This window comes from Cebus imitator, unplaced genomic scaffold, assembly GCF_001604975.1.
Source record: "Cebus imitator isolate Cc_AM_T3 unplaced genomic scaffold, Cebus_imitator-1.0 Scaffold14, whole genome shotgun sequence".
In the NCBI taxonomy this organism is placed as follows: domain Eukaryota; kingdom Metazoa; phylum Chordata; class Mammalia; order Primates; family Cebidae; genus Cebus; species Cebus imitator.
Window position 1 is genome coordinate 455,722 of NW_016107329.1, and position 26,430 is coordinate 482,151.

Sequence of the window (26,430 nt, forward strand, 5' to 3'; positions counted from 1 at the left end):
TGTCTGGTTTGTCAAAGATCGGATGGTTGTAGATATGTTGTGTTGCCTCCGAGACCTCTGCTCTGTTCCACTGGTCTATATCTCTGTTTTGGTACCAGTACCAAGCTGTTTTGATTAATGTAGCCTTGTAGTATAGTTTGAAGTCAGGTAGTGTGATGCCTCCAGCTTTGTTATTTTTGCTTAGAATTGACTTGGCTATGCAGGCTCTCTTTTGGTTCCATATGAAGTTTAAGGTGGTTTTTTCCAGTTCTGTGAAGAAGGTCATTGGTAGCTTGATGGGGATAGCATTAAATTTCTCTTGTAGAGATATGGAAAGATATTTAAGAAAGAGTGCCAATAATAACAGGCTTCTTTTGCATTTGGAATAGCCCTTTAGAGTTTTAAAGGTGATTTTGTATACCTTAACTGGACTGAGATTTAACAAAGTCTGCTAAGATTGGATTGTATCTACATTGTGATTAAAATAACTCACAAATATACAACTATGGAAGATAGAAAAATGAAAACGGTTGGATGAGGGTAGATGTAAAACTTTAAATTCATCTTTGTGTGATTATTGTCATTATACTTTGTTTAGCTTGCTGGTGCTTCTAAATGAAGAAACACCACTTGTATGGGCCATAGACATAAAATATTAGTGTTTGATAGCATCTTAGGAATTATCTATTAGTCTAATGAACACTTCCTCCCACATCAGAGGAACTGACTGAGACTCATTCTTGTCCTAAGTACAAAGAAGCAGTCTCAAAAACACAAAGTCCTGCCCCAAACCTAGTGCTACTGCTGCAAAATTGACAAACTTCTACTTCCATTTTAACCTACTATTTCTGCCGGTAAGCTCTGTATAGCAGATTATACTGCTTAGCATATACCCACTGACAAATTTTATTGGTAATTAATGTAGAGTGAGTATCAGATGTGAAACTCAGCTTCTCTAACATCCTATAATGGTTTAGGACAGATAATAAGGTTTTCCTTCACTGTAATATTAAATAAATAAAGAAGGAAGGAAGATGAGGAGAAATCTACTTAATAGCAATGGTGTCAGTAATTGAAACTGACAAATATATTGTTGCTCTTTATTAGTCAACTTCAACCTTGCCTTTCCTGTATAATTTGCAACTGTATCGAGAAGCCTAACATAGAAAAAGGAAAAAATATTAATTCTACCATAACCTTAGACAACAAAATTAAATAGATGAAAAAGTTTTTTGCCCTCATTTAAGAATCACATAAAGAGTGTTAGTTCATCCAATACGGAGATGTGTGTCAAATCTTTAAATTTAGAACTCTTAAATTATTTGCCGAATATATCTTCAGTAATTTCACTTTTGAGACTGTATTAATATTAATATCCATCTCTGGATTTCCTTATATGAAGGTCTAGGTGTACATCCTTTTCTTGTAATCTTAATGTGGGTATATGCTTCAGAGAGCTTACATACCATGAAACTCCTAAAGACTGTTTGGGAAAGATCATTTTACAAAGTATAATAAGTAACATTTTAAAATAAATCATTGGGTTTTCAACAGTTTCTGAAGTCTGATAATGTAATGTTCTTACAAATGCCTTTAGTCCTTTGTAAGTACAAAGTAAGGATGTCAATTTCAGTATATAAATCCAGGCAAAGCACTTTATGTATTTCTTCTCCATTCCTCCAGTTACTTCCTACTTCTGTTCATTCATTCAAAGTTAATTTGGTACAATAAAAATACTTCTTATTCTAGACATGAATGTAACATGTTGTCTCACACTAAGGAAAGAATCACTCAAAATTTTAAAGCCTTTTAAAACCAAGTGAAAGATGATTACTCTCATCAGAAGGGTCACTGAGGTGCAAACACACCTGCCAAAGAGAAGTAACTTTAAAAAGATTAAATGTAAGACAAGAATGCATCAGTTTGCAATAAATCAACTTTCTATACTTTGCATTAGAAAGTTAAAAAGGGAACATCAGTTGTTTGTTCTTCAAAAGACAAAAATGGAGGGAGGAATTTGTGAGAGTTACATGGAGTTCCTAGAGGTATTCTATAACAAAAATGCTCTAGTGAGTCTCAGGTATTTTTTTATGTAAGTACTTTCAATGGTAGAGGAAAGTAAATAGTCATGTTTACTGGTGAGCCTGCAGGATGAAGCCTCAAACATCGTCCAGTAATCAGGAATTTCTTTGGAATCTTGTATTCTACTTATATATCCTGACAATTATATTCTACTAAATATCTGTTTGGTTTGATATCAAATATTTTTAAATACTTAGCCATAATTAAAATTGATACTGCATAAAGATATACTCATGGGCTCTCAGCCCTATGTACTGCTTGGTTCTCTAAGGGTATCCATTTCTATTGGCAAAGTTTGCTAGCTACCAGACCCGCCCCCCTTCCCTTTCTTTTTATTGTTAAGGTGGAACAGAAACAGTCTCTGAGCATTTTTCCCACTTTGTGTTTATATCATCAAGTCACTATCAACTAAATATCTTGCCTTTTGCTTGCCCCAAATCAATGCTTCCCACACCACTGAGGACAGAGTTTCAGATGACGGCATTCACGCTAAGGTGCTATGGCTTTTGCATTGCATTTGCTTGAACTCCAGAGCTCCGTTTGCCATGTTCCCCACTCTGTGCATTCTACCTCTCATCTAGCATCACTCCTGGCCATTACGCCACTCCTCAGCAAACCTATGGGTCATATCATCAGACTTGTGTTCTAATATTCAGATTTTCTCATAGTATAAATCCGACTCCACAATGGAGAAAAACATGCTGAGAGGCAGCAAAAGTCTCCAAAAAGAAAACAGTAATGATTTAACAGAGGGGAATATGAGTGGAAAGGAAATCTCCTCTTTCCTGTCACTTAGGAATAAAAGAAGAGACAAAAACTATAATATATCCTTTCTTACAGTCTCAGAAAAATTATTTATTGAGTGCATATGTGTACCCACGAGCATGCAGGCAGACATGTATATCTGTGTGTGTGCTTCATCTACAGTGATGCCATGATGCTATGCTGCCTCAACAGTAATCAATAAAACCAATTAGGAGAGTTATTTCTCATCAGGCTCTGACAATGACTCACCATGAGACCATAATAGGGGTTTTCACCTTTTTGGGCCTTATCTATGTTTTGAGGTAACTTTATCTATAAAATGAGTGAACTAATAATCATTGAAATTGCTTCTAAGCAAGACATAGGAAAACATACTAAAGCATAAATAAAGAAACATGGAAATAAATAATGTATAACTTTTATCTTTTTTCACATTTTCAAACTGATTTATATGAATATTCCTGGAAATGAAATTAGAAACATGGTGTGCCAGGATATATGTGATTATGTGTACAGGAGAAGAAAATGGCTCCGATCAATAGACACATGGAAATATTTACCCAGGTCCTGGGTTTGCTCCTCTCATTATATGTGCGTAGAGTTTGACAATTCACAAATCACTCTCGCATGCATTATCTTATTCAAATTTTATTTGTGCGTTAAGCAGAATAGATAGAATTATAAATTTACTTGAGAAATAAGGATATTAAGATTAGAGCAGCTTATTCCAAAGCACACAGTCACTTACTGAAAAGCACACAGTACTAATGTGGAAGAGCTCTGCAAATAGAGGACTATTTGGGGTATGACCTACACTAGCATCAGCATCACAATGAACTACAGGATTAAGGAAAGAATACTCAGATTTATTGTTAGGGCTACTCCAGTCTTTGCAGGGTGCTTACGAGTAAGAATATACCTGTTGCTCAGAGTTACAGCAGGCTGGAGTAAGAGATATGCTGTTTCAGCCTCTCTTGTGAACTTCAAAAGCTAAGTCATAAGTAGATAACACACAAATCTTTATAAGGCACTTTTTCAGGTAAGGCCATAGGTGTTAGCCTCCTGAAAGGTGGTTTGATAATCTACAACTATGTTGCTGATGGGAAATGAACTTGGAAAGTCAAAGAATAACCCAATTTTTACAACAAAGCACAAAGGTCTTAAAATAATTCCAGATGGTAGTATTAGCAGTAGGTTGAGCATTCCTAATTCAAAAATCTGAAATCAACAATGCTGCAAATCTGACACTTCTTGAACAATGACATGATGTTCAATGGCTATGTCCAAAAGAAATGTTCATTGAAGCATGTTGAATTATTTTTTTATTTTAAATTTAGTTTATATTTTATTTTTTTCGAGACAGAGTCTCACTCTGTTGCCCAGGCTAAAGTGCAGTGGTGTAATCTCTGCTTACTTCAAACTCTGCCTACTGGGTTCAAATGATCCTCCCATCTCAGCCTCCTTAGTAGCTGGGACCACAGGTGTGTACCACCATGTTCTGCTAATTTTTGTGTTTTTAGTAGAGATGGGGTTTTGCCATGTTGGCTAACCTGGTCTTGATCTCCTGACCTCAAGTGATCCACCTGCCTCAGTCTCCCAAAGTGTTGGGATTAAACGCATGAGCCACAGCACCTTGAATTTTGGATTTTTAGATGAGGGATGTTCAAACAGTAAGAATAGTGCAAATATTCCAAAATTTAAAAAAATCTGAAACCTGAAACACTTCTGGTCCCAAGCCTTTCAGGTAAGAGATAATCAGCCTGTAATAAAACGTATTTTATACACACACACACACACACACACACACATATATATATATATATATATATATATATATATAACCAGAAACGAATATTGACAAAAATACCCATCTTTGTCCCAGATTTTATTAAAAATTAGAATGGAATATGGATTTAGGGTGGATAATGTTCTGAAAGATCAAATCAAAGAATAAAGCTAGCCAATATTTTTCTTCCAAAAATGCCAAAGAATTTACATAAAAATTTGGAGCTGAAGACTTGGTCATGAGCTTTACATGACAAAAAAATCCTCTCTATTTTTGCCAAGATATTTGACATTCTTTCTATGATTAAAAAATAGGAACCCAAAATGGAAATAACATTTCCTAATAGCCAGTTTCTCTGAGAGTTATGATTTAAAATTTTCACTGCTAGTTATAACCAACTATTAAGCATAAGACCAACATTCCTAACAAATGTGAAAGCTAGATACTTTTAAAAATAAGAAAAGATTGGGAGGCCGAGGTGGGCAGATCACCTAAGGTTGGGAGTTCAAGACCAACCTGACCAATATGGAGAAATCCCATCTGTACTAAAAACACAAAATTAGCAGGGCTTGGTGGCACAGGCCTGTAATCCTAGCTACTCAGGAGGCTGAGGCAGGAGAATCGCTTGAACCCAGGAGGCGGAGGTTGCAGTGAGCCAAGATCGTGCCATTGCAATTCAGCCTTGGCAAGAAGAGTGAAACTCTGTCTCCAAAAAAAAAAGGAAGGAAGGAAGGAAGGAAGGAAGGAAGGAAGGAAGGAAGGAAGGAAGGAAGGAAGGAAGGAAGGAAGGAAGGAAGGAAGGAGAAGAAGAAAGAAGAAGAAGAAGTATAAAAAGAAAGAAAATTGATTGATGCCACTGGAGAGCTTCCAAGGCAACCAGGAATTAAGGGGCCAACATTTGGAAGAAAAGGAAAACATACGGAGATGAGCACTGTGTTGTACATTACTCTTTCTCTCAAGGATTTGCGGCTTCAAAAGTGGAGGAAGGCAAAAAGCTGAGAATCAGAGCAAAGCTTTTGGCAATCTACAATGCTAAGGAGACAAAAATTGGAGTTTAGGGCTTGCCAATAAAGAGTAGCCTTGGTAAACATCCAGGTTTTCAGTTGGAGCCCCTATAAACTATACGTTAGCCAAAAACCAAACTAGAAATAGACAAGCTAGCACACACATACACATGAAAGCCAATTTCAAATATATTTCATACTAGAGTAAATTGGAATTTTCAGTTCCTACTGTAATTAAAAGAAAAAAACCTTTTCAAAGAAGATAAAATCACAGCTTCTATAGTTTTCTCTCTAAAATGTCCAATACTCAATTAAAAACTACTAAAATTGCCAAAGATACCAAAAGGAACAATTAAAAAAAAATAAATAAATACATATAGGAGTTAACAGACACAGATTTTAAAATAACTATAATTAGTATGTCCAAGAAAATCAAGTAAATGATGGCGATATAACCAAAAAGCTGAATTAATCCAAGGAAGTTTTAAAACTGGAAAAAATATAAGACTGAAAAGAAAAATTCAATGGATGAGTTCAACAGCAAGAAAAGAATAAATAATTTTAAAATGTTTTAATTGAAAATAGCCACCCTAAATCACAGAACATAAAAAATGTACCAAATCTTTAAAAGGGAGTAAAAACATGTGGGACATTATGACAATGCCTAATATAAATGTAATTCAAGTCTAGAACGACAAACGTGAGAGAAGTGAGGTAACGGTGAAGGAATATTTGGAGACATTTTTAAAAACCATCCCGGATTTAGACTCTGCTGCAAACCTCATGCAAGTTAAATACAAATAAAACCACCATGCTGATAAGATTACTGACATAAAAGAGAATCTTAAAAGTAGCCAGGGGATAAAGGAACACATACATGTACTAACTTCAAATGAGTAACAATAAGATTCCAGCTGAATTTCCAAGAAGATAGAGGACAAAGGAATGACACTTTCAGTCTACAATTCTAAGCCCAGGAAAAACCTCAATCCACCCAAAAGAAAGGCAAATAAAGAAATGTTCATACAAACAAAACTGACAGAATTCATCACAAGTAGGCTGCACTAAAACGAATGAATGAATGAATCAATATTTAAACAGAGGTAAAAAACAAACCTCCCAAGTGTTAATACAAAAATGTAAGAAGGGATAAAAAGCAATGGAAAGGGTAAATAACTAAATAAGCATTAAATGTAGTATTAAATATTAAAAATAATTTATGATGTGTTTTATGTATACATAAAAACAAAAGCAGGGCTGGCGATAAGGGACAAAAACTAGTGAGACTGACAAAGTCTACTAAGGTCCCAGTATTTTCATACAAGGTGGTAAGTATTCAAATTTATATCAGAATCTATTGTCAATATTAAATATGATACTCTCCAGGTAATTGCTAAAGTATATTGTAATATATTTTGAAGCCACAAGTAATAATAGTGAAAAATAGTGAAAACAATTCTTGATAAATAAACAATACAAGAAAACAAAGTAAAATGGACACAGAAGAGATAGGACAAATAGAAAACAAATAAGATGGTAGATTTAAACTCAATTATATTAATAATTTATTTAAATGTAAATAGACTGAATAATTCACTTAAAAGTCACAGATTATGAGAGTGAGTTAGAAATAAAAACTAAACCAAGACAAAATAAACTTGTGCTTACAAGATGTTCACCTTAAATATGAAAACACAGAAAAGTTAAAAACATAAAAAATAATCACCATGCAAATACTAAACCAAAGAAAGCTGGTGTTATTATACTAACAGCAAAGTATATATATATATATATATATATATATACATTCTAGGAATTTTTTGTGTCTTCAATTGTAGTCTTGCTTGAGAAATACTGAAAGGATTTCTTATCAAAATAAAAGAAAGGCCTTTTAGAAGAGAAATAAAAGCTAGGAATGGACAGAAAGAAGATTATAAGGAGAAGATTATTTAGGAGCATGCCATGCTGTTGTTGAGGAATATGTTCAATATCACCTACCAGAACTTCAGACTGAAGATCTGAAATTGCTATGAGGCAATTTGATATTCATTTAAATTACAGACGAGAGTTGTGGGGACTCTAATTTTGTGTGTGTGTGTGTGTATGTGTGCGTGTGTGCACGTTGTGTGCATGTGCATGTGTGTGTGTTGTGTGTTGGGTCATTCATGTTAATTAGACCTCTTTTTCCAGGCTTGTCATTATTTCCATATTTCCTCGTTGAAGCTTTATTCTCTTTAAATGGGTTTTAACTTTGCACCTAGTGTGACTGCTCTTATGTAAACAAGCTGTAGGTCTTTGAAAAATAAGTCTGTGCAGATTCCAACTCTAGAAGAAAATAATGAGACTTGTTAAGATAAAACAAAGTGTCTGGAAGAATTGAGTTCTATAAATGCTAGGAGGCATTAAACAGACTTTCAGTGGAGACTTGGGTAGGCTTTTTTTTTTTTTCAAATCTGTGAACGTAGGAAAATTATAGCTTTTATATGCCTAAATATAGAGTAGGGTGACTGTAGGGAAGGAGGGAGGGCTGTGTGCCACAAATGTATAGAATCTATAGAAAATACAAAGATGATTAACCACCTATTTTCAGGCTGCATTTAATGAGCAGCCAACAGGAAGCATGGAGTCAAAGCCAACCCTAAAGCAAGGGGGTGAGGCAGGGACAGCGAGTCTATTCAACATAGACTGTCACCATCCAGAGGACAGTTCTCATCTCCAGAGGGTCTTTTGTGTTTGTTTGTGTAAGTATATGGAGTACAGGTGCAATTTTGTTACCTGCATAGATTGCATAGTGTTGAAGTCAGGACTTTTAAGGTGTCCATCCTACAAATTAAAACCACAATGTAGATGGTCTTTTAATGTAACACATAATTCCTGTGGCAAAGAAACACACTTCTGCCTCAATATTCTAAGACCTAATTCATGAGGGACTCTACACAGTGTGCAAAAGAAGAATTTAAAGCTGAGAGGTGTCTCTCAAATTGTCTTGTTCAATGGAGTCATTGCACAGAGGTCTCTGCATGTTGACAGACCTGCCCAAGTTTTCCAGCCAGCTTGTGGCAAGATGAGACCCAGAGTGTTCTGTGTCTGTGTCCAGGGCTTTTCCAGCATCCACCACAGCATGGATGGTGGCAGTTGTGTGTGGACCTTTGGATTCTATTAAGGATAGTGGTGAATAATACTGATGGAAATGTGTGAGACACAATGCAGGTGAGATTTAGGGTATTTTCTTATATTCACTTTTTAAGAAAAAAAAAATCAACGGGCCAATCTCAGGAGATGCCAATGAGAATTTTGCAGAAAATTTAAAAATAAAAGGAATAGCAACGTAAGTTTAGCCAATTATGATGACACTAGTTAGTGCTTAAAAACGGATGTTGCAAAGTGCTGTTTTCTTTTTCAAAAAGTGAACAAACGGAAATACTTAGCTTGTAAACTAAGGTTCCTGGGGAGATTCTGCTGCAGAATTCCTTATAACTACTACCCATGAGGCAAAAGAAAATCCCACACTTGACTATACAACAATAAACCATGCAGAAAGTAAAATCGGTAACATTTATGGGAGTGCTTGGACACCAGGGGAATTTCTAATGATAAAAATTGTGTCCGTTCAGCAGCAGCAGTGTAGGAGCAGGAAACCTTTGCTCATTAGTGCCATATTCTCGAAGCTTCAGCAACTTTTGTAACTTTTATAATTTTCCAAAATGCAAAGGCATTGGGATGTCAAAAATAAAAGTTGGACAAACATGAAACACTCGAAACCTTATAGGAAAACTTCAGCCTTGCCTCACCCTTTTTAGTGGCTTACTCTAAAAGGAAAGTCTAAGAGATGATGGAACAGATGTGCCTGAACTCTGCTGTCCTGTACAGCTTTTTAAACTACTATGTCAAGCATTGAACAGAAAGAAGTGGAGGCAGAGCTGGAGAAGGCTCTTTTCTGCAAAGTGGTTATCATTTGTAACATTACTGTCCCAGTTTCTGCCTCATGTTCTCTCATGTTAAATTTGTAGGAATGAACAGAGGAAACCTTGTGGTTGACATTCTAGCCCATTCCAGGGGTGCAGCCAGGAAGACACTAGAATCTAATGCTGACATTTATTATGATTTAGGATTAGTTAATTCTAAAACTGTACCCTATCTCAGTCAGATCTGTGTTCAAATATACCCCTCACCACTATGAGTTCCTGGAAAAATTACTTCACTTCCTCTCATTCATGAAATAAAAATAATACCAACTACGCCCTGTTGTTGGGAGAAGCATGAGATGTGGTATACAACGCTTCTAATCCAAGCAGATTCAAAGAAGATGTTTGGTTACTTTCCCTATATTTTCCTCTAATTCATTAGGTATGAAACCAGTAAGACTGCTTCTACCTAGCATAGATTTGTCCAATATCTTCATCCCTGTATTCAAATCAGACCCCACCTAAGAGAGAAGGGAGACAGCAAATGCATTCAGTCTTCCCTACCCCAAGTTTGGCCTCAGCATGAAATTCTCTTCATGAAAACAGCAGTCATCTCATTTGCTGGAATACAGATAAGGTAATTATTGAACAATCTAAGCCACAGAAATGATTAAGGTGCTGGTGGCATTTACTTATGCAGAAAGATTAATAGAGTTAAACAATTGTAAGTTGGCCAAATGGTAAGAAGAATAAAAAAGCCATGAACAAATATTTAAAGGGCATGATGTATCCGAGAATAAGCAGGAAATATTTACAGAAATTCGAAGAGAAAAAATGAGGCATGTGGTGGAATAAAAAGACATTAAGCAATGAGATTTGAACTATTTTAAAGGCCTTTTCGAAAGAAAGAGAATTATTGGATTCTAAAGAAAACAAACAAGCAACTATCTATCCATCATTCAAGAGCTTCCTGAAAAAAGATACTGCATTCGTGTCTAGTCATTGAGCCCAGTAGTTACATGTACCCCTGGAAAATCTCACTGGAAGAGGTAATATTACTCTGTAAATTTGTTCCTCTACTCTAATTGCCAGCTCTTTACCATTTGCTTACTCCTTAGAAGCTGTTGGTCATCTTGACAAAAATTAACATAGAAAAACTAAAATCACAAATGCAAAACATTATCTTAATTATGTGTCTCTATGTAATAGGTAGATATAGAAGAAGTAGAACATATTAGCACTACTTGAAACCCTTAAGAATAAAAATAAGAAGCAAATGTATCCATGAAAACATTCCACATAGAGAAAATGAACTATGGTAAATGGCCCTTCGAAAGTTTATAACTATTTCTTCCTATATAATGCTTGAAGTTGAGTGATATTTATCATTAAGCAAATTAACCAATATTTTAATTTGCCAATTATTATTTGTTATGATAGTAATTAAGGAGTCTGAAAAACAGCAATTGCTTAATCACAAATCTATTATATTTAAATGTAAAGACTAATTCTCAGAAAGACCATTCATCTTCCTCTGTTTTATAGAGACAAGTCACTCTGTCCAAACACAAATACATGTAATGAAAGGAATATTCTTCCCAAGTAAGCAAACACCAAGCATCACCAAACACCAAACACCTTCTAATGGTACCTGAATACCAACTGAGTACTAATAGTGTTTGGCTGAACATCAAGTCACATGGAATAGTTAACATATTAATACACTCAATTAGAAACCCAAATATATTGTCACTCAAAAAAGATGACCACTTAAAGAGTACTGGTTTGGTAAATGGTAGGTTAATAGTATTTTGATGCTAACTTTACCACTTTATAGTAAAAAATACAAATTTATTATGACAATTTGAATGTTAAATACTGTATAAGCAGGATAAAGACTGAAAACAGAACATTGAGTTTGACCATTTACAGCTCATGTATCATCTTGACAAGACTAGTTTGTTGGTAGGGACAAACACCTGATTAGAAAGGATCCAAGAAGGTATGGGAGAAGGGGAGTCGCAACTTCTCTTTCAAAGAGTTTTGCCAAAAACGGACAATTAATTCGATAGCTAGAGAGAAATGCATGATCAAGAGGGGATTCTTTTTTAAGATGCGATAATTATTCAAGATGTTCTAAATATTAGAGGTATTTAAATGCTGGTGAGGATAATACAGGAGGATGTGGGATAATATAGTAGGATGATGCAGAAGAAAGGAAAATTATTGGATTGATATCCCTGAGTAGGAGAGAGGATCTAATGCTAAATTCGAGGAGGTCTTGATCTTAGATTACAGCACTAAGAGTTTATCCCCAAGTTCAGTAAAAAAATAAAAAGAGGAGTAAATGGACCGATCTGCAGATAGGCATATAAAAGCAGTTGTGGAGTATGTGAATATATTTCTTATTATTTCTATTTCCTCAGACAAATAGAAGTAAGGACATAGCAGAGAGTAGAAATGAGAGAGGAGACAAGAGATTTGAAGAGAAGGTAAAACATATGATCTAGCTAAATGAAAATGGATTTTTAAAAAGCCCCCTGTGGTTATTGACTATGAATTTAAAGTAGGACCAATGTGTCTGTGTATTTTTCTTTAGCCAAAATCAGCTGTGTAAGTGCAGGCAAATAGTAGGCAGGCAGTTGGACTAACCAGTTAGCTGACCTTCTCCTAATCCCAGCCCCACTCTTTAAAGCTATGCAAGCTTTTTATTTTTGTTTCAGATTCCTCATTTGTAAAATGAATGAATGGATAATCTACGTGCATTACCCATTACTGGATAATAATTTAGTGTATTAAGGGATGGATAATGTAGTGTACCTATCACATGGGTTTGTTGTGAAGATTAAAGAGTGCTCAATTGACACAGAGTGCCATGCAGGTAGTTGTTAAATGCATTAATAATTACCCAATTATAGTCATTGCTATATGTTCATTGATCTCAACCGGTATTTTGTGCTTCTGCTGCATGTATGTCCTGACAAATATGGTATGTTTCATTCATTCAACAAGTACTTGTGAAGTGTTAGTTGTATACCACATACTGATGAGACAAAGACTTTGAAGTGGCCATTCCCTATGGTGATACAATATGGGTTCCTATCAATCCCAATATCAAAAACTATAAAATCATAGGGAGAAACACACATTCCACAAAAGAAATTACAAAATACAATTTTATGAAAGGAGACATTTTTCTGAATTGCAAAGTAGTAACTATTATAAAACGGTGTAGACACTGTGTCTGGATTTCTACCCATCCCTGCTGTTACCCTGTTACCCCAGTAAACATCAAATGGTGACATTTTCATGTGACCTGAGTTTCTTAAAGTGAATGCTGGACCACTATAGATTAAAAACTACTAAATTAATTGTTTTCTAATGCAAACACTGTAACTGGCTCTAAATTGCATTGGCATCCTGAAACGGTCTCTTACAAATTTGGATTCACCAGTGTGTGTGTGTGTGTGTGTCTGTGTGTGTGTGTGTGTGTGATTTAGTTGTTGGGTGCTAAAACAATATTTGAAATAGTACATAACATTTGTATAATCTAAATATCATAGTCCTCTTTGGCTAAAGTTTCTCAATAGGAAGAAATTAATAAAAATTATATCTAGGAAAAATATAGAATTCTATAACTAAATAGATAAATCATATTTAGAAAGCTTTCCTTTTAAATTTCTACCATTTTTAAAAAAATAAGTAAATAAAATTTAGAAGAAATAATTTTACACCAAAGAGAAGAGAGGTTCTTGATGAATTTGAAAATATTTTTTCTCACAGTAACATAGACAATGGAATTACTAACAAAAATCAGAAGTTTGGGGCTAAATGTAAAAGGATTCAAATTCAAAATGTAAAGTGAAACCTATAATTATTATGGTAACTTTGGGACAGAAGGTTTGGTGTATCTGAAATCTTGTTAGGAAAAGCCAAAATATTTCTTCACTAGAAGAAATTGGTAAAGAAACTGGCCATAAACTTTTAAGTATTTTTTTTGGTATATATATATATATATATATTCAACTCAATCTATGGATATAACTCAACCGAAAGCAAATCATGTTATTTGTTTTTAATTATATTATACCTAACCTGCTACACTATTTTACACTTTACTTATTGAACTACTGAGGTATTAGACGTTTTCAGAAACCTGTAGCAAATATGGACTGTGAAATCATAACAAGCCACAGGAAAAAAATGTATAAACAATGAATACCTTTTTGTCTCTAACGTTGTTTCATTGACCAATCCAGTAATACTCTCATAAGATCTCCCCCTTAGAAACGGCATTTACAATATGCCCCTTGTTAAAACAAAACAAAAAAACTTAACATTTTCATTTAGAATACCACAATTTGATCTAAGCTTAATACAAAAAACACATAATAAAATTACAATTATCAAAAAGTTAGTGACAGCTATTAATATGTAGGTATTAATGTATAGTGACTCCAGTGGGTATGACCTTAGAGAACCAAAACCAAAGAAAAAATACCTTCCAAAAAAAAAAAAAAAAAAAAAAAAAACTTTGAAAAAAAAGTTCCCTTCTTTTAGTTTAACCTAAACAGCCAAAGTAAACAAGCATGTGGTCATTGTATGTGCACATGGTAATGACACGAAACAGTAGCACCAAAAGCAGTGGTTTTTGGATAACTATTTGCTGTTGATTATTTTCTGAGAGGGTGGACACTTCTTTCCTTACACAGCACCTTGTAAAAAGGAAGGACACTATTCTTAGGATAACTAATGAATTTCACTGTCACACTGGAGCAAAGCAGTTTTGTTTATGTAGGTGTACATACATTTCTGCATTTTATATTATGCATTAACTTGAAAACACATTTTAAGCATCTCACTTTCCATTCCTTATTTACACTGTAATTTATTTTGTTAAAATGTTAGTAAGAAACTCATGTACTTACTGATTAAACATACATGACACCTAATACCATAGCTGTTATGATCACAGCCCCCAAAAAAGTAAATCTCGAGAAACAACTGCATTAGCAGCCATGCCAAAGATTTAGAAAGGTTTTTTTTTTCTTGTGAACAGTTACGGTTCTTGTCTGATTGAAAAATTCATTATAAAAACGTAACACTTTTGGGGATACAATGTTCATTATACATCCTTGTAATCAGTTTCTACTTCAGTTTTCATTTTTTGTTAAGACTCCAGATAACAAAACTATTTGCAAACTGTTGATTTCCTTGTTAATTCCCCTTTCCTTGAATAAATCAATATATATTCTACATATCTGTGTTCATATATTAATTAAGCTTTAAAATGAGGTTGTTTATATTCTTGCATTCTTATAAATAACCCACAAATATGTAATCCCTCTAATTCTTTGTAAAAAGGTATAATTATATTTATTTAGGGAAAGTAAAAAGTGTATAAAATTTGAAAAGTATTTTTATGTCTAAAATTATCTAGTTAGATCACTCTGGTTCAAGGATACTTTCTTTTTTAGCTTGGGCCGGTTGACCTTCCTTATTTCACTCCAATCCAAGGGCAATGAGGAGAACCCAGTATACGGCAAAGACTCTATCAAGATTTGAGAGGCTATGAAGATGCAGAAAATGCAGACTTTACTTCTTACCTACAATCAGTTGAACATGTGTACTGAATTAATTATGATCAGGTATAAACAACAACAGTGAGGTATAAAATGCCACAGGAGAATTACTTTTAATTCTATCCAATAAGGGAAGGCTTCTGAGAGGAGATGGCATTTTCTCTCAGCTTTTAAAAATGAGAGTAATTTCATAATTTCAACAGGTGAATGTAGAAGTGAGGAGAAGATGCTAAGCACACAGTAAAGCAGGAACAAAAGACTTGAAAGCATATGACTAATTTTGGGGGTGTGTGTGGGGGAATGGGATTGAACTGTGTTTGAAATCTGTGAAGGTCAGGAGAGGGTACATGGAGCTGGATTCGGAAAGGTGGGCTACAGTCATGGTATTACCACACCATTAATAGCCATCTTGCAAATTTCTGTTCTTCGTAAGAGCAAGTCAACTGGTATAAACATCACTCTTCTATGGGGGTAGGGGTGATGGAGATAGGAATGTGTGTGGGTATAGGGCTCCAACTCAATACTCTTTTCATTACTACTTACTACTTAAGTAGTAAGTAGTAATACATTACTACCTAATTACTACTTAATAAAGGAATTTTTAAAACTCTACATTTAAAATAAATTACTACTTAGTAAAGGAATTTTTAAAACCCTACATTTAAAAAATGCCTATTACCCTTCCCCAAAACACAAAATGTGGAGCTATTCTTTATTCTGTTTGCAAGCATATCAAAATATATTCTACTTGATAATGTGCTTAAAATTTCTATGCCCCTTTTTTCTCCCAATGGGACAAGAATTTTTCCACCTCAAGGTCTCTGCACACACATTGCTCCTTCCACCTCCTCTTAAAACCTCTGCATCCTTCTTACCTGTCAGCTCTCAACCTGTGGATGCCAGTGTTACCCACCCTGACTACTTTATCTAATTAGATCCCTCTCCCCAGCCCTCTCTCCCCTATAATTCTTTATCCCAGCCCTCTTCATGCTTTACAGGACTTTGAATTTTATAATTTCTTATTAATTTGTTCTTTCCATAGGCAATGACTCCCTACCCCTTGTTTGTGAGTTCCTTGATGACAGGAATTTCAACTCTTCTATTCACTGCTGTACATATATAATACCTGCAACAGGCTCTGACAGATTGTAATGATTCAATAATTGTTATATTAATTATTTTCAACTCTAAAGACATAGAAACCCATCAGTTTAAAAGTTGTATCTTTACATTAACAAATATGATTTTTAATATTTTCTGAGGGCAATTCCCTATGTAAAGACTGTGTAAGAAGAAGCTAATATGCTTAAAAATGTCCTAAAATAATATTTAATTAAATAAATGTTACATATAATAACATGAAAGCACATCTTTATATGTCAATATATAATTTATATAACATAAAGTCTTAATGTTTGTTTTGTTTAAAATCAGTGACGCTAATAAATTAATCCTTTTTGGATACTCAAAAGCTATATCTATTTTTCTCCACTGAAGAATATATATATTTATAGATAAGAAATATAAGAATAAAAAATTCTCATCATATTTCTTTGTAACACATCTTCTCTTCAATTTTCCTGTCAAAAGTAAGGTAGGAAAATGACCTCAAATATATTTTTCTTACAGAACATTGAAGATTGCTTATCATTTCAAAATCAGGACTACCAAGAGAGCAGTCAGGGTTGAAAATAGAGAAATGGGCTGTTAGAAAACTCAGATATCTTTCTACACTGATAAAAAATGTAAACCCCCAACTTAAAATTCATCAAGTGTATAGCAAATCCTCCTTCACCACCCAATATGGCACAAAACATTTATTATTCATATTTATAAAATAATCTATTGACTATATTCTTAAGGAATAAACACAATAAGTTTTAATCATTGTTTATGTTAAAATTAGCTTATTTAGTAGATAGTGTGTTAGTTTACTTTAAGTAGACAGCCAATTTGGAGCTCTATGTGGTAGAAACCATATCCGAAAAGAGAGTCTGTTTAGTGACATAGGGGGAAAAGCACAATTTAAGTCATAATGGGTTGATCCTCCATCTATCAACAGTGATTAAGGCAGTCGAGTTGGTCTCATTACACCAAGGTGAACTGGATAAGGCTCTAGGCACTGGTCTGAAAATATGATTAACCCCAAATTCTCCAACAAGAAGTCCCTATTTTATTTATATTTTCTTTCTCTAACAGAACTTCCATTCTGATTTTCTTCCTGTCTTTGCCTTTTAAGCTTAATAGTAAGAGCAAGTAATCTCCAATTTCTTAAATGTGACAACAAGCAATTGTCCTTTTAAAATATTTAGCATTCGCCTTTTTTTAAACAACAACAAATAAAAAGGATCAAAACTTTTGGTCATCAATTTGCAAATGTAAGGACACACACTCACTCACTCACTCGCAAACACATGTATAGCTTATGCTTCTATCCCCGGTCTTTGGAACAACAGGGCATTTAAAACAAATACAGCTGGGAGCCGAGAATGTAATGTGCTGGGCAAACATGCACTCCCATTAACGTAAATATATTCTTCAGTGTTTCCTACCAACCCCACTTGGTTATGAAAAGCCAGCAATGTCTATTTTCCCCACCGAACACGCCGCATGCTCTCAAAACAACCAGCCTTAGCAACTGGATGCAGAGACAGGCAGAGAGAGACAAAAGCGCCTGGCTCCTGAGAAGGACGCCTTCTCAGACCCTGGCATTTCAAAGGCAGCGAAAGAAGGTCACCCTAGGTACTAGTTTCTCAAACAAATACCTGTAGTACGGTAACTATTCTAGTCACCTTTATATAGTAGCGGCTTGTGTCTCAGGCAGTTCACCAGTTTTTCAATTATAGCTGACATATATTAGGGACCTCTACCTCCCCCCCGACCCGCTCCCCAGAATTCAGACTCTTTCCTCAGACTCCTGCGCCCCTGTCCCCAACCCAGGCTTTGACTGAAGGGCTGCAGAGCCAGGGCTGCGCACTAAGGTATCTACTGCTAAACCTCAGCCATAGTTCACACACCCTCCACTCCTTCCACAGCAACCCCCGCTGGGGGCACAGCCAGGATCCCCACACTTGGCCAAAGTCTGGGAACCCGGGAGGTTTCCAGGAGACCCCAGAGACCAAGTGAGGCCCACCCCATGGAAACCCCCGCCAGCTCAGATCAGACTGCGAGGAGCCACGGCGCGACCCCGGGTGTGGCAGGAAAGGGGTGCCACGCGTTCCAGAGCCAGACCCCTTCCTCCAGGGAAGCCAAGACTCAGTGGAAACAGGTTTCCCAGAGCCCAGCCCGCAGGGACAAGTAGGGCAGGTGCCACTGGCGACTAGCAGCCAACTTGCCAGCTACGGTGGCTGCACTTCTCGGTGGCTACAGGTTGCCCCACAGCGGACTCCCGGATCCCCAGGACGGTGCCCGCCTGGGGTGCTGGGGAGGCCGGGCCCGGGGTGGACGGGGAGACCCAGGGAGAGAAGGAGCCTGGGGAAGCTCAGTCCATGCGGGGAGGGAGTGACCCGAGGCGCACCTCCCGACCGTGACCCCCACAGACCTTGGCGCCGCAATCTGCGCTTCTTGAGGCCGAAGATGCGCACTTTGGAGAAGATATCCACCAGGTTGCCGTTGCAGAGCCCGCGGTTCTTGCTGGGGCTGCTCCGCCTCCTGCTGGCAGAGGGCCGGTCCCAGTGCTGCTCCCGCGCCTGCCGCTTCTGGCGGATCAAGCCGCTGGCGATGGCCGCGGCCATGGTGGCCCCTGAACGGGTCCGGGGAGCGAGGGCGCAGGAGGACGGCGAGCCTGGGGCACCGGAGGGGAAAGTGGCGGCGCAGACCTGGGCTTGCCCTCGGGGCAAAGGAGGGGGCGCTAGGCGGGGCTGGGGAGACGGGAAGGGGTGCTCAGTCCCGACTGGGACCCATCGCCCTCTCCTCAGGGTGAGGGGCCAGGAGCGCAGATGTGCCCGGGGCGCAGCCGGACGATCCCGGGGAGCCGGAGGTCGTGGCCGCTGCTGCTTGGCCGTGTCCAAGTGGAGAGCGGGACCGTGGCTTCGGGCGCTGCCGGTCACCACTGGTCGCTGGAGCCCTCGCGGGGGTCGCCACCGCCACTCGCGCTGCTTCCTCGCCCTGCCCGCCTCCCGGGAGGGAGGTAGAGCGGGCTGGGCTCCCTGGGCGGGCACGGGCTGGAGGGCGGGTCCCGGCAGGTTCTGTGTGCGTCCGTCGGTCTGGGTAGCGCTGGGCAGGACTCAGCGCCGGTCTCCAGCTGCCCCCGGGCCGGTGCGGCCGCCGGCGCCGCCCGCTCTGGGCTTCTGCCGGTGATTGTCAAGTGCTTTGGAAATCAGCATCTGGAGAGACCAATCTTCTCCCCTGAGATCTCTAATCAAACGCTCCGTTCCCACCCCGCTACACCCCCTCCACCTATGTGGTCCCCCTCCTGATGTACCTCTTCAGAAAGAAACAAAATGTATAGATAATAATGATTTTAAAATCATAAGCAAGCAAGCTAAGATGGATTGCAGGGGTGGGGTGCTAAGAGGCTGAGCCAAAGCAGGTGGAATTGCAGGAACATCGGGGTGCTTTTTCTTAGATGCAACTCGCTGGTTCCCGAGGCTTCCGCGGCTTGGTTGGGGCTTCTTGGTCTTAACGTGGTTCCCGGTGCACAGAAACTCTCAGCAGCGGTTGGAGGGTGAGGTGGTTTCCGCCCTCCCTGCTAATCCCTTCAGCACCAAGGCCCCCCACCCCCCAACCCCGGGGTGGAGGGAGGAGGGAGGCGCTTCTACTCCTCACCTAGTCCACCCAAACTTGCAGGATCCTCCCTTCTGCTGCCAGGAAGGGTAGGTTTGTCATTTTGAAAGGCTATACGGAGCAAAAAGGAGGGAAGGGAAGGAGAGAAGATGCGATCAGGTGAGATAGAAAGACCCCACTCCCAAATCTGCTCCCCAGCCCTGGGAGGAGGAGATGACAGCCGCAGTAGCTGCTACAAAACAGCAGCTGGGTAGGATGAACGCCTAGGAGAATATTGAAGAAGTCAGGGCAGAAATACAAGGGGCAGAGGAGGGTGTCACACTATTCCAGTGACAGCTTAAAGCAGCCAGACAGGACACTCCAATTTGAGCTGTCGTCTTCTGGCGTCCCTGGGCAGAGAAGCTCTCAGGGAGCAAAGCCATCTGAACTGTGTCTGAAATTCAAATACAACAGCCACCGTCTCCTCCCCTTGATTTTCTGTCTGTGTCCCGACAGTGGTTCTCTCTCGGATAACTGAAAACGTGAGGTTCCAAGAGAAAGAGCGGCAGTGGAGGGCACTCGAAAAAACAATGTGGGGGGAGGGTGGGAGGTTGGGAGACAGACACTTCATGCTTGGATGAACATGGCTCCGTGGTTTCTAGGATACACCAGAGTGGCAGAACCAAGTGCAGCTCTTGCTCCAGGCTTCTTACTTTTCTCCCCTTCCCTTTACACTGCTTTGCCTATCAGCTCAGGCAGCTAAAGAAAAAGAAATGCTCAAACTAGACTTCGCAAAATTCAGTGTGAAGCAAGGGGGAAAGAAGACTCATTTGGTAATCAAGAGACTTGCAACCACCTTCTTCTCCAGTGACTGCTTTAGAGCTGGAAAGAGGGCAGGCACACTACACAGGCATCCCTGGGAGCAGTTCTCAGCCAAAACACACTTTGTCTCAGGAATAGGCAGTAAAGTACTCGCCACCAGGCAACTCGGGGGAAGTGCAGCAGATTACAGGGAGGCTGGGCACCCTCTGCTCTAAGCAAGGGATCCACAGCTTCTCAATGGAAGCAGCCACTGCTGGGCTGCTGTTCCTACCTTCACTCCATATTTACCAACAAGTCTCCTTTGGGGAAGGAAATGCAACCTAATGGGAGTATGCAGATTTAGATATAAGGCAGGCATCATTGGCTTTAGGATCGGGTATATCACATTTAATATTAAAACATGTACTTCTGGAAGTTTGTTTTTCACACTTTGCTATGTTACGTCAACAAATGCTACAGTCATTAAAAGGAATATCCCAGAGTGATTTTGCTAGAAACCTGCAATCCCTAGTCACTCATAAAACAGCAAAAGTGAGGGTAAAGGGCATGCTATTTATTTTGCTCTGCCTCTTCCTCTTTATTTTCTGTTTCATATGTCTCTTTTCTTCCATTTTTGGTGAGTGTGTATTTGTGTTGGGTTGCTGTGGTCCTGCTTAAAAAGGGAAAGATGTCTATAGGGAGAACGAAAATAACTAACTAAATGGCTATTGAGTGTGTGTGTTGTTTCAATTCACTGAAATGAGTCCCATAGAACATTAAGAGTGACTACTCTTGGTTTCCATTAAGGAAAAAAGGCCATTTGTACATTTCAGAAGTTCTAGATTTGAATTTGGAAGTGACTGTAAGATTAAAGCATGCAGGTTTATTATCTAAGGCTTCTTGCAGTGAGTGTTTGAAAGAAGTAAAATGTTAAGTATAATGACCTCTTAAATCTAGTATGACCTCCCCAACCAACACACCTGGTTTATTTTTAAAGGTTCTTTAAGCCTTTTGATACATGTTCCAACTACATTAATTTGAAAAGAGTGACATTAAGCTTCTTGTTCTTATAGCTGTGCTTATATTTTTGCAGGCATTTTCTTATACTGCAGTCTTTCCCCCAAATCCTTAAACTGGGAGGTCAGGAGTTCAGTTTTTGGTTCTCTCAGAGCCCTCCCTTCATTGTTCAGCAGCCTCAGACCAGACTGACATTCAGCACCGCGGACAGGGATCCCGCCCCAGTCAAACCTCTTCCAACAGATGCAAGTTCGCTGATTGTGAAAAGTGCTGGCTGTGAGGGTCTCTGACACTTTCCTCCCCTAAAAGCAGTTTCTCACTTTTCCCCCTCAAGGTAGGAAGTAAATTAACCTTCACAGCTTCTACTGACATTAATAACACACCTTGGAGCACAAAGCCTTTCAGCTTTTCCAAAACCGAGAGATACTCTCTTTCTTGAACGTTCAGACCCCTGGCGCAGCACATGGAATAGCAGACTCAGGAGGCTCCAGGCACCTATTCTGGTTGTGAATTTCAGGAGCCTCAAGTGGTCATTTCTTTTCTACGTGGCTTCCTATTTTAAGGGAGCTTGGAGAGGTGGGCAGCATTGGGATAATCAAGGTCTTTTAGCTTAATCCCTGCAGTTTCATTTTACTTCCCCCAAAAAGCTGTTTAGTTGTTTACGGATGGAGGTAAGTGAAAGAAAACGCAAGAGAGCCATCTGCTGTCTTAAGCTGTGATAAAAGAGTGTGCAAAGCTAGGGTGAAAACCGATTCAGGGCCGGTGAACACAAATGTAAAGGTTACTGTGGTTCAGAAAATAATTTCTCACTCATCAGAACCTCCTTGGAGTTGTTAATTTCACCTTTGACGTTACAAAGAGAAAAAGGAAGTACTGCCCAGGTGGTGTAGCTCCTGACCAAGCTATTGGGAGCCTGAACTCACATTTCAGAGATTCTTCATTCATTTCTTGACTCTACAACTTCCTAGCTGTGTAATGACCTCCAGTGTGTTGCTTTGGTCTCTCTCAGCCTCAATTTCTTCATCTCTCAAACTGAGATGAAAACAGAACCTCCTTTTCAACCGCTATGAGATTAAATTTAACAAATACATGTAAAGATCCTAGTACCACATCTGGCACACCCTAAGTGATTGAAAATGACAGCTATGACTATATTATCATCGCCTTACAGATGATTCATTTCTATCTTGTAAATTCTTTTGCAGTTTCCATTTTTTATATCAAAATATATGTATTCCCCATGTATATTTCCTCATCCCCCCTCCCCACAGTGGATTCCTGACAAGATTTTAAATACTTAGAAGTGCAAGAAATTATTTTAAATTTTGGTAAAATAAGTCCCAAGTTCAAACCTTAGTTATAATTGACTACATTTGTAAACTGAGTCCTGTAAGCCTACTTTCATGCCAGCTCAATGCTGATAATGAAAACATTTCTCTACCTTTCAAAGACTATGATGGGGGTCTATGATAAAGTACTTCAGTCAAGTACTATACGAACACCAGTTTGGAAGGTGATTAGTCCACTCTACACTGTGCTGAAGGTCTCCTGCAGATGCTATGGCCCATTTGGTCCTCCAATTTTAAGTATGTTGTTCCCTCCACCTGGACAATTTCTATTGTCCTGTCCTCATATTCCTCTTGGTGATATAAAACAGTGGCTAAAGAGTAAGGCAAATTGTCCTTGAGCAATTATTTTAACTTCTCCAAGTCTCAGTTTCCTGTTCTATTGAATTGTCATAATAATACAACAAGGTAATAGCCTTAATGAGAATTATATGAGAACATGTATGTAAAACAAAGCAGCGCCGGGCACTTTAATGAATAAATAATGGCTATTGGTAATCACTTAATTCTTTAGCACTCAGGTCTTTTGTTATTCAATGATCATATCTTTATGAGTGTTTACTATGTACATGTCAACATTATAGTAGGGGAAGCAAATTATGTTTATCTTTTATTATTTTATTTTTTTAGAGTAGGATCTTACTCTGTTGCCCAGAATGGAGTGCAGTGCTGCAATCATGGCTTACTGCAGCCTTGATATCCCAGGCTCAAGCAATCCTCCCATCTCAGCCTCTGGAATAGGTGAAACCACAGACATGCACCAACACACTTGCCTAATTTTTATTATTTTTATAGAGACAGGGTCTATGCCACTCAGGCAGGTCTCAAGATTCTCAAGTGATTTGCTGCCTTGGCCTCTCAAGGTGCTGGGATTACAGTCATAAGATACCAAGCCTGGCCAATAGATTTTAAAATAAAAATAGAGACTTTTTGGATCTGTCTTGATGGAGCTTATGTCTAGATGGAGCTTATAGTTTAGATATCTTCTCTACCTTACCACCTACCTCCAATTAACATTGAATTTGGAGATCCTTCTAAAAACTTCATAATTCCTCTATTAACACTTAACAATTGTTAAATAAGGGGAAATCTATATTGATATTTCTACAAAGATGTCTGATACGTGTCTCATGCTTAACATAACCGTGACTGAACTACTGTTATTCCTACTTAAACCCATTCTTCCAAACTGCTCCACTTCTGAAATGTCAACTCCATTCTTGTTCCTCAAGATGAAAACCTTAGGACCATATTAATGTCATTACTTTCTTTAATACCCCATATATATTCATGTAAGCTCTATTCTGTCTACCTGCAAAATATATCCAAGATACGATCACACTCACCATCTCTACTACTATCTACCACCATCATCTTTTGGGTAATAATACTACAATCATAACCTAAAAATCCTATATGTCAAAACCAAAGTCCCCACTGTAGTGGCCTGCCATGTTGCATGTGATTTGTTCCCCACCTCTGCCTTCAGTTGTTCTCTGACATCATCTCTATTTATCTCCTTTCACTTACCACTTGCTGTCCCTCAAGCCACCTGGCAGGCTTCTATGACAAGACTTTTATACTTGCTGTTTTCATCTGATTCTCATCTCCTTCAATTCTTTCCTCACATCTTTGCTCACAAATCTGTTTAAAATTACAACTCCTAAACACAGACATTTTCTTATTGCTTCCCTGCTTTAGGGTTCTGCATAGCACGTACAAATTTTAAAATTTCTCTAGACGTTCCTTATTATTTGGGCTGTCTTCCCCTTTTAAAATATAAGCCTATAAAGGTAACACTTTGTCTCATTTGTTTACTGCCACATATCCAGTGCTTAAAATAGTGTCAAGCAAGTAGGTGCTCAATAAAGATTTGTGTATTGAAAGGATTAAGACATTGGATACCTGAACAATAAACAGTTAATACCAAATAAGAGGAACAGAAAATCTTGCTTAGCCCAGTCTGTCAAGGATGAAGTACCCCAGGGTAACTAAAGAGATCCTTGATCTCTTTTAAGCACCAAGACACCCAAAATTCTATCTGGAATATACACAATCTCAACTCCATAAATAGGATATACAGAAAATACTTTAGCCTTTGCTTGATGTCCTGGGCTCAACCAAACATGACAAGTAGTTTGAGTTCTAAATTTCAACAGTGACTGTCTTGGGGCTTACTGAAGGATGTGAGACTGATTCCATTTGAATCAAAAAGAGCTTCCGATATTTATGATTCACCACCTCTCCACAATTCCTAACACACGCACACACAGTTTTCTATCTTGCTTCCTTGTTTTCAGGCTGTCAATTGATAAATTGACAAGATGCCCCTTTTCAAATTTGCTACATCTAATCCATCATAGAATTTAACAACAGATACATGTATTTGTTAAAATTATCTATAAATATAAAAGTATAAAAACTCAAAGTGAGGAAAGTATATAAACAAGAAACAGTCTTACAGATGTTGAATGTATTGTTATATATTTTCTTATTGCCTTCCGAGTTTCATTATGTTCTGGATGACTTCGTTGCATACATTGTTACCTTCCAAGTAGGTAAGTTTGATACAATTTACTAAAAAAAAAAGTGCGTGGTGTTTTTAAATTTATCCGTCAAATGAACAAAAAATAATCCAGAAAACATATTTTGTACATTGATATCTATATTAAATTCTACTCTTTTTTTTTCAAATAACAATCAGACTACTTTTCCGTCATTTCTGCCATTGCCACAGCCACTATTCTGCCTTTCCTAAATTTGTCAAATTTAAGAAGCTGTTAATTTTAAGATTATTTTAGGTACTGCAATGAAAGAAAAAAATACTTCATTAAGCTATGTCATTTCATAGATTATAATATGCATATGAATTTGAAACGTTTATACATAAAAAGTATTTGCATCTAAAAATTACTAAAATATGACATGCACTTGATCATTTTCATACATTAAGTGACTCACTCCATTTTGTCACATGGTTTCCTTTGTGAGTCACTTTTGACATTTTTCAACATCTCCCAAATTAAAGATAAAATATGAAAGTCCAACATTATTTTTTTCTGCAATTAAATTATTAACTAATTTGGGGTGAGCTTGAGGGGAATTATATATGAATTATATTGGCATTTGTTTTAATCTCCTTTCTTGATAACTGGGTTCTATTTGAAAATGTTTGAGATACTTCCGGAAAGGCAATCAATATTGATGTCTCTTTTCATTTTTTACTCATTTGGAAGAATATTTAAAAAGTAATATTAGTAAGCACTTGGGCAAATTTTCAACTAGTTAATTAAGACCTCTTATCCACTCATTACGGTTTAAGTTCAAGATCACATTTCATTTTTTCAGTGATAGTATTATTGACTTTTATTTTAGAATCAAAGTATACTCTAGGAAAGTTAAAGTATTCTAAACTAGATTTCCAAAAACCAAGTGACTGTGTTAATAACAGTATTGTTG

General features: G+C 37.8%; 1 protein-coding gene across 1 annotated transcript in view; it reads right to left on the reverse strand.

Annotated features, from left to right (window-relative positions):
* The window catches only part of LOC108284379, a 100,542-nt gene that overhangs the window by 31,134 nt on the left and 42,978 nt on the right, over positions 1-26,430 (reverse strand). Inside the window, exons 3-4 of the mRNA XM_037729355.1 lie at positions 20,188-20,341; positions 18,645-19,318 (exon numbers count right to left, since the gene is read on the reverse strand). Of these exons, the coding sequence (XP_037585283.1) occupies positions 18,645-19,318; positions 20,188-20,341 (828 nt within the window). The remainder of the gene's footprint in view (positions 1-18,644; positions 19,319-20,187; positions 20,342-26,430) is intronic.